This window comes from Poecilia latipinna, unplaced genomic scaffold (assembly GCF_001443285.1).
Source record: "Poecilia latipinna isolate Pla-1442-1.1 unplaced genomic scaffold, P_latipinna-1.0 Scaffold1716, whole genome shotgun sequence".
Lineage (NCBI taxonomy): Eukaryota > Metazoa > Chordata > Actinopteri > Cyprinodontiformes > Poeciliidae > Poecilia > Poecilia latipinna.
Window position 1 is genome coordinate 11,178 of NW_015114332.1, and position 13,467 is coordinate 24,644.

The following is a 13,467-nucleotide window of genomic DNA, read 5'->3' on the forward strand; positions in this document are numbered from 1 at the left end:
TTTTTTTTTGCAGGACTCTGCCACAGAAGATGTGGAACCACCTGTGGAAGATGCTCTCTCAGGGATTCGCCTTTGCCCTCCTGTGGCCTTTTATCCCACAGTTTGTGTGCAACTGCTTTTTTTACTGGGCCCTCTACTTCAGCCCCATCATTAACATAGACCTGGTGGTGCAGCAGCTGATGCACCCTGAGACACGGGCCCGATAACAGACTGCATATGTCAGTCCCTACGCTATGCTGTAGAGTTGACAGCAACCTAAATAAAGCCCCGTCTGAAGTCCAAGTTGCAGGACCGAAGGGTTCTTTTTGGGGTTTTTTTTTTAATCCATAATTTCAGATGAGTGTTTCTTATCTGAAGTTTGAAAGGTTTTCCGTCTTCCTGTCTTTAGTCTTTGCAGTTTGGAACAAGAGAGACTCCAAGCCGTTTTTGGAGAAACGACTGATCACTGCTACGATATCTGGACGTCTTCTGTGTATTAAAAACCACTATGCCTATCGGATCCCAGTGACAATACCACGAAGGAAAGTCAGGACTGAACACTGATGGTATTAAAGAGTTGAGCATGACTAGCTGTATGGTCACTATTGAGGACTCAAAACAAGATTTTTTTTTTTTTCTCATTATGATTCTTTGACTTTTGTTGGCAAGCTTCTAATCATTGAGGAAATGCACATCTATTTCATCAAGATCAAAATATTTTATTTGAAGTTTGAGTTATTCTGATCCACTTGCTACAAATCTTTCCCAAAACTCCGTATTATGAGATTTGGTGAAATTACGTGGTGTTAACTATTGCAGTTTATAGTTTAGCATTCACTCTGTTGAGAGTTTTCAACAATCCATTGAAGGCTTCTTTAGCAGATTGCTTTGCTGCAAGATGTGCAACACTGAATTTAAAGATAAAATCTTGAAATTTGAGATGCTGATAGAAATTGATATTTTAAAATGTTTAATATGCTTTTTTTTAGTTGCCTATGCTGCTGATAAATACAGTTGCACATCTTTTATTGTTCAGAGAAAAACTGTTGCAGTGTCTTTCCATTTTTTTTATTGTTGGACCAAGCCAATTGACAAATTATTAGTTTGTTTTTTTTTACTATGTTTATTTGCACTTAAAATTTGACACTGTGACTGAGCTCTTTTATGTTCTTGAATGAATAAAATAGTTTTTTAAGGCATTCAGTTGTTTTCAGTTTTTTTCTGATCTTATGGAAAATACCCCAGGAATACAAACATTTGATATTTTCACTCCCACAGGAATAGGTTAGGTAAAAAAATAGAAGGTTGGTTAAAAATATTTAATGCTCAAGCCCTTATATATGTCTCATTATTTTTTATAATTTATTGCATTTAGGCCAGTTAACTCCTAACTTTTTTTAGATCTTTATTAATTTGTTTTTTTGTTTGGGTAAGCCAGTTAAATCTGAATATGAAGCTTTTAAAGAAATTAAAAGTGGATTTAAAAAATCCAGACTGCCACTGTCTACGTTAAATATAATTATGAACAATTTCTGAAGCCATATCTTAAATTGCTGATTTTAAAACCACCGCCCCCTAGTGTTTAAACATCTTAGCGAGCGTAGCAGCAACGTCACTGACGTAAAAACCATTGAAGGGACTTTCTTAAAGAGGCAGATTCGAGCTTGTACGCAAAAATACACAAACGTGCTTACGCAGAAGGGATACAAATAATTTTGTTTATAAAATGGTCGACTTATCTTCGGCGACTTATCTTCGGCGTTTTTTGTCGTGAGCTTTGATGACGCCTTTAATCCATAATATTATAAAAAAAACCTTCAGCGTATTTCACGCTTTATCCAACGTAGTGCGCTTTGTGGACTCTCCCTGACGCCGTTGTCGCGGAAGTAAAAAGTCTACGTGGGGAAGAAAGGTTGGACTGGCTGTGTTTGAATACCTTAAACACTAACAACACCAATGTCCAATCCAGCTCCACTCTGTCCCTGGTCGAACCAGTCACCCTCCTACCCTGGGAGGCAAATGAACGCGTTGAGCGGCATCCGGGGAGTATAAATGGTGTGGAGAGCAGACCTGAGGCGGTAATGCTGCGCCGGGTGCGGCAGTCTCTCCGGCAGGTGCTGTTACTGATGGCCCGGAGACCAGACATTCTCTGTGGGGCCATCGTGCTCAGCGTCCTGCTCATACTGGCGGTTAAGTTCACATGCAGGTACTCGAAACTTTCCGTTTCTGTGGGGGAGGTTTGTGCTCTTTTGGGGACTAATTTAAGCCCAAACTCCGAACAGCAGAGATAAGGACGTCTTTGTTTTGCTGAGTTGTGATACAGTTTGGTTGTAATGAGCTACTATTATCCGGTCATTGTAGCTAATCTGACGTGTGCTGACAGACAAAAGGATTAACCATCGAGTTTATCCATTTTAAACAGCTGGTGTCTCTGGTTCTTTAGTTCATAACTTCATTTGTTTAGGATAATTATTCCTTGTTTGTGTTATTCATTTGATTCGAGCAGAGCCGAATATTAAAGCTATGGCTGTTCTGTAAGACTGTAAGACAGGTTCTTTTTCATTCTGCTGTGAAACGCCAGTTACTCAAGATAAAATCTGACCGGCAAAGACAAGCGTTAAGAGGTCGTGAGTTCAAATCCCCGTCAGGTTCATCCTGCATGATTTCTTCTCATTCCAATTGGGAATGTTTTTCTAAAGCAGTATTTCTGTTTTTGGGGGGCTATGATTGCTGTGCCATGCAATCACATCTTTAGAGTAATCTAAAACAGTAATAAGAAATGGTTATTATAGTCACTTTTATTATTTCTACAATATTGCCACAAAAAATATTGTGATAAATCTTTAAGTTGTATGTGTGTGTGTGAGGGACTGGTGACCTGTCTGTGGTATACTCTGCCTCTGTCCCACTGACTGCTTAATTTGCACACAAGCACTGCTAGTTTATCATGGCTTGGGGGTGACGGAATCCAAACTGTGAGATTGGACACCTTGTAACTAAACTCCACCTTGAGGTCTGCAGAATTTGTAGAAATCTCTTGGAACGTTCTCGTATAATTGTTTGCCTATGCTAGATAATTCATTTCTTTGTGAATCAGCACAGAGATTTGGATTCTCAGCCCAGTATGGAGTAATTCCTGTCATTTCCTGATCAGTTGATGCCGTACTGATCGACTGGAATATGGAGAGCCGAAGTTGTCAGGCTTTTCTTGGTCTGACGGTGAAAGATATCAGGATAAATGTTCAGAAAGGGAATCCAAAAAAAAAAAAAAAAAAAGAATAACAACGTTTCCTCTAATACAGGGTTGTCTGGATACAGTTCTGGATGTACTGCTGTCCCCCAGCTTTTAGCTCCATCTTGAACTGGGCAGCATGGCTAAAAAAATAAAATCTCAGATTTTTTAATTTATTTATAGTTTTTACAATAGTTATCAGGATCTGATGCAACCAACTGAATTTGTGTGATTCTTTTTTTGTTCAAAGTCTTTCTATGATAATAATTTGATGCTGATGTGTTAAAAGATTAAGTATTTCTATAAAAGTGTAAAACTTATACCAAACGTGTCACTTCACAAGAGGCTCAACATTCCTCATTTTAATGTTTTAAATATTTTTTGTGGATAGGCTCTCTTAAAGTTATGACTTTATTATCCTAATATTGCAGCTCTATTGTAACTTTATCACTTTATTCTCGTAATTAAAAAAAAATATAAATCTTAGCCTGGCTCTACTGTAAGGTTCGGGTAGTAGAGGTGACCTGAAGGGGTGTGTCATAAACCGTGGTGGTCTGTGCTCTTTCATTTCTAGAATTGCAGTGAGTTTGTTACCATTTATCTACAGATTTCATGTTCTTGTACACCTTGATGGAGAGACATCACTGCACACGGCTACCAGAAGAAAGACCTGAGGCAAATTGCAGTTTGCAAATGATGTGCAGCATATCCTGTTTTCTGAGCTCGTTCAGTAGTTGGGGTGATGCTGTTTGTGTTTGATGCGACCTCAGAACATGAACGCAGCTCAGCTCAGCACAGATGGCACAAATACTGAAAATAATGATGCCAACAGTGAGAGTATAGGACAAGTCAAGTTCTTATTCTTATTAATAATGATGATAATAATAACAATGAGGCCAATCTTCACTCATTGTGTTCAAGAAAATTTGCGCTGATGGATTTTTTTGGTCTGTGTTACCAATATTTCATGTGATGTTATGTGGCTGCATATAACTAATAATGTAACAAAGAAGCATTCAAATTGAAGCAAAAAATGCAAGAAATGTAATTAATGCCAGGTGATTAGCTGCAATAAGATTTCCAAAGAAAACATGTTTGTATTAAATTGTGTTTTTCTACAATACCAAAGACAAGAGTGACTTGCTAACATTGCTGAGATCCTTTTACAAGCAAAACATAAAAAAACAATTTACGTTGAACTGCAGGTGAAAAACATTTTTTTTTTTTTTATGTTAAAGACATAAAAACTGAAAATCCCTACTTTTTCTAGTCTGTAAATGCTTCAATGAATAGCATATTATTTATGCACATTGTTTTCAATTTAGTAAAGTCTACAAGTTAACCCGCAGTGTACTTTCTGCTGGCTGATGTTTACATTTATATATTGAATTAAAACAGAATCTGGGTTAACCAGTTGCTATGTGCCACTAACCAATTCTGACTGATGCAGATTTGCTGTGTTACTAATAAAGAACTACAACCAGTTTATGTTATTGATTATCATTCCTCACACTCCTTTCATTATTTCCATATGTAGCCGCGCTAAGGATGTGGTGGCGGCGGCGCGGCCTCCGGTCCGGTTCTTCTCTGCCGATGCCCCAGTAGTGGACCTCTACCTGGGTCAACTAGACCAGGTGAGGATCAGTAATGCCGTGTGGCGACTGAAGCGCAAAAATAAGGCTCGCTTTATTAAATATATCGGATCCTGCTTCGTGTTTAGATTTGAGACTAGCATCACGTGAAGCAAACTCTGTGCCTTAGATAAATTCCTGCCTTTTTTTCTGCAGGTGGAACGTCTCAAGAGCATGGCTGAGGTGTCTTTTATTTTCTTCTATGCTCCTTGGTGTGCTCACTCCATGGCTGCTCGACAGGAAGTGTCACAGGTTGCTAAGAAGCTGGCCAGACAGGTATGGAGGCACAAACCACTGAAAGCAGGAGGGTTTAAGTAGGAACCAGCTGTTAAAACAGCCAGTGGAGAGGCAGCTTCAAGCTGTGGCTCTTTCTGTCATTATGTACTGTCGGCATCTACAGGGATAAATATATCTGTAAAGATATAAATATACCAATATATCTAAAAAATATGAAGGCTGAGTGTCAGAAAGAGCAAGAGTTTCTTAAGGAGACAGAGGCCCAATTTCAAAGCGTTAAATTTCAAAGTCAATTTTTTTAAGTCATATTCGATACATACATCGTTTGTATAAATACTGAAGGCACCATAGTTACTTGATTGCGCCTTTACTTTATGCCTGGAAAATATATAATTGCCATTTTAAATTTGACCTGATCACCCTGCATAGCAACTTAGACATAGTGTAATTTGCCATCATAAAAGAAAAGCAGTAAAGTTTGTAAAGAATATAAATTTGCCAGTCTCAAAACTTTTGGCAGTGGCTGCGCTTTAGAAAAAATTCAGACTCCTTCGTTTGGTGAGCCAAGTGAAGGAGTCCTTTCAGCACGACTGGAGAAATTTGCATCAAAAACTTCATTTGGTTTAGTTTCTCTGGTGCAGTTTGTTGGTTTCTGTGCTGCAGGTGCAGTTTGTGGCTGTTAACTGCTGGTGGAGTCAAGGGAAATGCAGGAGGCAGAAACGTTTCTATCACTACCCCATCATCCATCTGTTCTACAGAAGGTAAGGAAGAACCCTGGTTTGGGGTGTGAAAACACAAAGCAGTGATGTGAGCAAATGACTTAAACATTTTTTATCAAAACAACTTCTATTGCATTATTTTTATGTATGTCAATAAACTAAGTACTTGATATTTTGATGAAACAAAGACTTTTGAAACATCATTAGACAAAAAAAATTATGACCTAATTCTATTTTTTATTTTTATTTTTGTCAAAATATTTTTTGTGTGAATTTTCTTTAACTAGAACAGGATATGGGACAGTCTTTCTCCAAAACCTCTTCCTTTAATTAGCCACGTTTAATGGGTGGAGCGCCTGTTTGTAAGCGAAGCATGTCATTAGTTTGCGTTTCCCATTTTAGGAGGATTTTAATTGTATTCGTTTTCAAAAAGCCAAGCCAAGTTCTTTAACTGTAGGCTAGGAACACTTTGGACACTCCATCCTTGGCATTATAAATAGATGACCAATAAGGTATATTTCATTTGACTGTCCAAATTGTACCTCTGAGTTGTTCATGTGTTGTTTCTGTTGCTGCAGGTTTGGGCCAATCGAGTACAGAGGACCGTTTGTGGCTCCATATATTGAAAGTTTTACCCTCAGAGTCATCACACCACTGACTTACCTCCCGACCAGAGCGCACCTCGAAAACTTCCTGACCAAGCATGAGGTATCCTAATGCTATAGGTTTAGTCTCTGCAAACATGGGAGCTTCAGCAATGCTGTTGACTATTGTATTAAACCTTCTGTTTGCCCAGTTGTACATTGGTTCCTGTTCTCTAACCGGCTGTGTCTTGTGTTTTGGCAGTCTGGTGTGGTGGGTTTCTTCCAGTTCAATTCCTCTCCACAGCCTCCAGGGTACATCACCTACCTCTCCTCTGCCCTGCAGACCCTAAGGAGAGGTAAAGGCTTTACGATCATGGTATCATCCCCACATTTTGTAGACATTTTCTGTACAGTCACAAGGAAAAAGCAAAGTATAAAAGATTGTCAACACAGTAAAGTGAAAGCTTCAGCGCACGTGTAACTGGTTGGACCACCTTCAGAAGCAATAATTTATCAACTGTTTTACAAACTGAATGTCTTTATCAATAACAAAACATTATTGCGGTTATTGGAGGCTCCTGACAAAACCGATGTTTCTACAGTCACTTACAAACTGCTTTTTGTTGATTCCCTCTAATTGAAGTTGATCCTTGAATGCTAACATTTAGCATATTAGCAGGCTTTTAGCAATTCTGCATTGTACAGCCTGACTTTGGGAGGGACTTGCCGAGTCCTTTACTCCTGGGAATATAAGCACCTGTCTTTTTATTCTACTTCTGACTTTCTCAGATAGTTTAGAAGAAGCTCTCTAACTCTTCCTATGTGAATAAATAGCAATGGTTGCTTGGTCATTAGTCATGCTCCAGAGTTTCTGCTATTACAGTGTAGGTTGACAAGCGGTAAATCAAGTGTATTTGTTCAGCAGTGCCTGGAAAAAGTAGCTGTAAAAACACCACTTTGTGAATTTACCTGTGTTAGACTAATTAACTTGTTCAATTGACGTTTTCGACAAGTTTAAGTCAAAAATAACCAATCAGAGCCATGAGGAGTGTCTTAGCGCTCTGAGTCATCCTAGGGTATGTGCTGCTCTGTGTGCTAATGGTGGAAAAACAACTCACCGTTACAGAACCGCCATCATCGGTGGTCATGCTAACTAGTTAGCATTCATGACAGGCTCCTTTGTGGTGAACCAGCTGTAGCATAACAGAGGGAAAACAGGAGGACATGAGCGGGCGCGTACATGAGGTTCATTGACAGCGCTAAGACCCTCCTCCTGGCTCTGATTGGTTGTTTCTGATTTAGCTGTGTGTTGGGTCAAATGACAGCAGGAATGTAGAGAAAAGGCAGTGAAGCTTTTTTTTTCTCCTCACATATTGTCTGTCTCATGCTACATAGTGATAATTTTAACAAATATGTCAAAAAAAAAAAAAACATTGTTTTGTAAAAGTTGCATGCTGTGGCTTTAGCGGTTTTACTCTGTGCAGATTTCCATGGCGTTGTGCGGTTTGGAGTTGTGACCAGCAAACACGTGGCAGAGGCCGTCTCACTCAGAGAGGATGAAACGGTTTACCTGCACAGAAGATTCAACTCTTCTTTGGTAGGCAGCGTCAGTGGGCCAGCACAACCTTGTTTGAAACTCAAACATTGAATGTTGATCATGTTCACAGTTGTTCACACTGTGGATATGTTTTCCCACCCAGATTTTTCCAAGAAAGAAGCTAAACTTCACATCGGAGGCCGTCTGTAAGTGGGTGTTTGAGCACTACGAGACAGTCGTCCAGTGGCTGGTGCCTCCGGGGACGAAGTCCCGCCTGCTGGAGGACGAGTTGACAAAAGGCCCTGCACTGCTTCTGTTTATGCCTCATGACCCCCTGAAGTCTGAGCCAAGTGCCATACTACAACAGGTGAACACTCATGCAGCAAATGGATTCAGTAGGAATTGGCATGCTTTCTGCAGTGAGACTGTTTCCCAGACTAGATGCAGTGGGTAGTCACGTAGCAGTCTAAAACTTGTTGGTTTAATTCCAGCTTCATGTTTGTGTGTGGGTAAATGTGGCCCTTGAGTGAAGTGCTTTGAGTGGTTGCTATGACTAATAAAAAATCCTATATGATTTCAGTCCATTTACCATTCTGTATCACCTGTGTTAAACAGGGTTCACTGTTGGTTACCTTCTGATTAGATTCTTTGGTTTCAAGTTTTAACCTTATCTCTTTCAAAGACAGCTGTGATAGACACATTCTAGTGTATTTTAAACCATGTGTCAGTTTTGACTGGTTTTCAAAGAATTATGTTCATGGCTTCTAAACAATATTGCAGTTAATTTAGGATGTTTGCTTTGTTTTTTGTTAATTTTTTCTCAAAGATGGATCTAATGTTCCAGTAAGGAAACGTTATCCCCTCCATGTAGAAACAAGTAGTTAGGGTTGTTAATAATACGTGTTTTCCAGCCAGACAGTGACATTTTATATCCTAATCAAGTAACTGTGATCTTCAGATGTTATGAAAATGCTGTATATATATCCTCTTACATGGATAATTTCAGAATCATCAAAATTTGAAAGTGATGTACTAATTCCTACTTTTTCTTAGGTAACTGAATGGTTGCCACGGCGTGGCAGAGCATTCGTACCGCCACAACACCGATACTGCTCTTGAAAAACACACCACCATAAATAATTGTGATTTTGTCACGATTCAGTTCATGATTAGCTTCTTCTTTTTTTTGTATTTCAGTTTGCAGACATTGCTGTACGTTATCACTCCTGCGAGCGCTCCAGCACAGACGACCGTCTCCCCTTCTACACCTCGCTGTGCTGCCGATCCGTTCCCGTTCAGGAGTCCAGGACCAGCGCGTGCGAGGTCTGCCTCAGGCTGTCCGGGCCGAGCCTCCCCGTCTCCTTGGCTCCCTGCTCGTTTCCCTCCGCTTCGCGAGAAGGAGACCGATTCGAGACTTATCTGAACCGCTGCTGCCTTCACCAGCCACCCTCTCCCATATCCATGAAAAGCGCGACCTCGCAGGGCTGCAGCCACTACGTGAGCAGCTACAGTCCCTTTACTCAGTTCAGTGCCTGCTGTAAAACAGTAGAACCTCAGCTTAATCAATCACAAGCCAAAGAAGAGCCAGGACTTCCTCCTCCTCTGTCTGTCCCTCCATCCTCTGCTCCCATCCAGGAGACAGAGAATGACGGCATCATGGGGCTCCATTGTCGGACTAACAGGACTCTCAGGTTTTACGTGCTGGACATTGGCCTCAACTGGCCTCTGGCAGAGCGCCTTGGAGCGTTGAGCCAAAAAAACTCTTCTATTCACAAAGGGGCTTCCACGGAGGGTGACGGCAACCGGGACTGTTCGTTTGTGGCCATCGTCAACCTGAAGTACGAGGTTCATTACGTCCTTCAGCACAACCCAGACGCCACGCTGACAGAGTCTCTAGGTAAGGCTGACTGTTGGCTGTAGGTTTTTGATATCTTCTCAAAAACGGGTCAGGTGGAGTTTTAACAAAACAAAAAGCAAAAGCGATGAAGAGACTCAGTTATTCTTTTTTTCAGGGCTGCGCAATAAATCAATAGCAATATGTATCGTGATTAGACAGGTGATCAATATCAATAGAGAACACATCCAGTTCTGGGGGATGTAGGCCAAGGAAAGACTTTAGCTCCTCAACCTCTCAAAGTTAGCATAGCAAGGGTAACTCACTCTATGGTTGCCTAGCAACAGCCTGTTGAGTCCCTTGCAGAGCAGCATTTTCAGGTTTTGCCTCATAACTGCTGAAAAATAAACAGTGATTTGTTGTCTTTTTATTTTGTGTTTTTAATAAGACCCAAAATGTAATTATTTTGTCACACCAAAGAGATGTTCATCAGGAACTTCAGCTCACCGCACAGCCATCTGCAGAGACATTTGGTCGGAGAGGATGACAGGAAGGAGGGCGGAGGTGGAGGTGGAGCCGATCCTTCGGAGGAAGAGCAGCAGAAGCAGCGCCGCCTCATCACCGAGTTGACCACTTCCTCCTTCGTGTCTTCCATCATGGACCATCAAAAGGTTTAAAAAATTAAATACTCAGATTGGCTGGGATCATTTTTTGTTATGGAACTTGAGCCATCCGCACAGTGGAATATTACTTTTTGCTCTAAACTTAATCAAAATATCAAGGGAGAGAAGTTGGATCATTGGCTGCATTTCCTTTTACTATATAATTGCACAATTTGACATTTTGAAAATAAATTTGCTTGATGGAAACAAATCAGTTTCAAAAACTTTGTCCTGGAAATGCAAGAATAAAGCAAGAAATAAAAAAAAAAAAAAGTAACTCTCAAAGAAACAACTGGGACGTTAAATAAACAAAGATCAAGGTTATTTTGTAGATGTGGTGATGTGAGCTTGTCGTTGCAGGATGTGCTGTTGTTCTACTACACTCAGTGGTGTGGCTTCTGCTCCGTTCTCAACCACGTCCTCATCCAGTTGGCCCGACTGCTGCAGGGGAACCACACCATCACCGTGGCAAGGTACCCTTTCTCTGACCGTTTCCCTGTCAGCCCTGCTGTCAGAGGCTCGTTCCACGTGGAAATGAAAACACTGTAAGCTCCATGTTCTGTGTTCAGGGTGAATGTGGCTCGTAACGACCTTCCCTGGGAGTTCATGGTGGATCACGTCCCTTCCATCCTGCTGTTTCCCAGACACAGGTGAGGGTCTATACAGCTGGTCAGAATCACTGGCACAGCAATATTTCATTTCTGCTGAATGCAGGTTGTCCCTTTCAGAGTGGGAGAGTTATTATGACCTTTTGTTTCTGGTAGTAAATCTGTGTTTTAATCATCAAAAGGGTGGTATGATGTGTTTTCCAACCACAAAGTGCCATTTTACAGCAGAATTAAGTAACAATATCAAGTTAAGTTGGTATAAACTGCTGCATGTATTAAATATGATTTAAGAAACATTTTACTTTGTAATTTAACATCTTCAAATTGAGTGTCTGCCTTTTTAAAAACTCCTATTTAAGAAACTCCACCTTCAGGAAGTCATCACAACATGGCTCCTCTATTAACCCTTTAACAATGTTTTTACCAGAGTTTCACTGAGCAGTAGTTCCTATAATGAGCTCAGCAGATGTTCAGTTCCACCAGCTGTTTGCTAATTGCTCCTGGCTAGTCTGAAGGAGCCGAGTGGAGGGTTATGAAAGGGGCACTTTGTGAAGCGGAAGCTTGGAATCTGTAGTTCTCAAGAGGAGCTGCATCTTGAAGGCGGAGCTAAGGCCTCCCAGGCATTTTGTACAGCTGAATGGTTGCCACGGGAGACTAAAGGATTTGTCAAACATGCATGAAAGAATCAAAGCAACACTCCAAGTGTGTTTTTGATGAAGGAATAACATTATAACATAATATAAAGCTCAAAAAAGTTGATTTTACATAATTCTGCCCCTTGAACAGAAAATTTGTGATTTGACATTAGTCAATCTCACTATCTGTGGCATGTTTTAGGAAAGAAATGGGAGGAAAATAAATAAAATTACTTTAAGTTAAATGAAAATGTAAAGTAAAATGTAAAGTGACCCCGTGTCACAGTCACCAGGTATTTGCAATCAAATTTCTTTTAAGTCGTATTTTATATATATGACATTTTTATAACAACTGGAGGTTACTTGATTGTGATTAAAAATGATACTATGTGCCTGGAAACCACATAAAACTGCCCCTTTAACGAGGTTTAGCTAAAAAAGGAAAAGAAAAAAAAGATTGCCATATTCTCCAACAGAGTGGTTGTTAGCTATCTTTCTGTTTCTCTTTTAGGAAGCACCTCAGTGTGAAATATCCCGCCAACCTTCCCATCACCTTGCCAAACCTCCTCCGCTTCATCCTGCAGCACTCTGACTCTCTGCGTCAGGCCAACGGGTCGTCCGCCGCCGCGCCAGGATCCGGCTCCGGCTCCGGCTCCAGCGCCGTCCTCCATGCCGAGTTCCTGGCCCTCCAGCACGAAGTCCAGGCCCTGCACCACGCCCGCCAGCGGCTCTCACAGCAGCTTGCACAACTGTGGCGCGAGAACCGCCAGCTAAAGTTCGACATCCGTGGCATCGAGCAGAGCCTGGAGAGGCAGATGCAGGAGAAGAGCCGGCAGCTGGCCGAGGCGCTGAAGCGTCTGCAGGAGCTGGCGGACGCCTCGGAGACCCTGCTGAACGAGAACGTGCTGCTCAAAGTCCTGCTGAGGGCACTGAGGGACCAGACGGAGGCCGACGAGCAGGCCGAGGCAGACAGAGAGGAGGCGGGACAGGAAGACGGCCGCCGAGCTTCCTGATGACAGAGCTGCGACTCAGGAGGAGGACATGAAGGACAGACTGAAGGCGGAGGGAGTAAAAGCTGTGATTAGACTTTAAAAAAGCGCAGAAAGAAGAGGAATGTACGCTTCTACAAATAGGATGTCATGTTAAACCTAAACTTTAAAAAAGGTTGTTGGTTTGTTGTTAACACTGAGATTAACCTGGACTCTTTAAAAAAGAGAAGAGGAAAAGATGGAAAGATGAGGAGCAGGACGAGTTTTACAAAGTGCTTTGAATTCAGCCACTCGTGGAAACACCAGTTCATTTCTGATAAATCGTTCTCAGCCAAATCCGTCATTTTTTGATTCCTGTACAATTTAAAGCTGTAGTAGGTAACTTTTATTTAAAACAAAAAAACAAATGTCTTTTGTTTGCACATTTGTTAAAACTTTCAACATGTCATGAATTTAGTTTGAGTCATAAAACCTGAGAAAATCAGAAAAAACTGAGCTACTCTGGTGTCCCCAGTACTAACTATAAAAATACACCACTCAGTCAGAAACAACCAATCAGAACTTGGAGGAGTGTCTTGGCGCTGTCAATCATGCTCATGTAGGATCTGATGACAGCAGAGCCAGTTGTGAATGCGAAGGCTTGTTAGTGTTGCCACTGATGATAGAAGATAAAGGGTGTGAAGTTTTTCAGCCATTTAGCAGCATGCACACAGGATTGATTGACAGCGCTAACACCTGGCTCTGATTGGTTGTTTTTGAATGGGGAACACAGCTTTTTTTTTTTTTTTTTTTTTTTTTTAATAAACAAAAAATAAAAATT

General features: G+C 41.1%; 2 protein-coding genes across 3 annotated transcripts in view; both read left to right on the forward strand.

Annotated features, from left to right (window-relative positions):
* The window catches only part of LOC106964770 (bifunctional apoptosis regulator), an 11,726-nt gene extending 10,548 nt beyond the window's left edge, over positions 1-1,178 (forward strand). For both annotated transcript variants that reach the window (XM_015060452.1, XM_015060453.1), the window contains one exon: positions 14-1,178. In XM_015060452.1, the coding sequence (XP_014915938.1) occupies positions 14-206 (193 nt within the window). In that variant the 3' untranslated portion in view covers positions 207-1,178. The remainder of the gene's footprint in view (positions 1-13) is intronic.
* Positions 1,179-1,832: 654 nt separating this feature from the next.
* txndc11 (thioredoxin domain containing 11) lies at positions 1,833-13,142 on the forward strand. The gene is made up of 13 exons (XM_015060454.1): positions 1,833-2,185; positions 4,749-4,845; positions 4,999-5,118; positions 5,743-5,840; positions 6,377-6,506; positions 6,645-6,738; positions 7,867-7,979; positions 8,083-8,286; positions 9,117-9,816; positions 10,234-10,424; positions 10,776-10,888; positions 10,985-11,065; positions 12,170-13,142. Exons 1-13 carry the CDS (start codon positions 2,061-2,063, stop codon positions 12,669-12,671), a joined length of 2,568 nt encoding a protein of 855 aa, XP_014915940.1. The 5' UTR covers positions 1,833-2,060; the 3' UTR covers positions 12,672-13,142.
* The last annotated feature ends 325 nt before the right edge of the window (positions 13,143-13,467 follow it).

Coding starts and splice junctions, on each gene's coding strand:
- txndc11 (XM_015060454.1), top strand. CDS start 2,061: ATGCTGCGCCGGGTGCGGCAGTCTCTCCGGCAGGTGCTGTTACTGATG. Junction 6,739..7,866: donor CCTGCAGACCCTAAGGAGAG/GTAAAGGCTTTA, acceptor TACTCTGTGCAG/ATTTCCATGGCGTTGTGCGG. Junction 11,066..12,169: donor CTGCTGTTTCCCAGACACAG/GTGAGGGTCTAT, acceptor TTTCTCTTTTAG/GAAGCACCTCAGTGTGAAAT.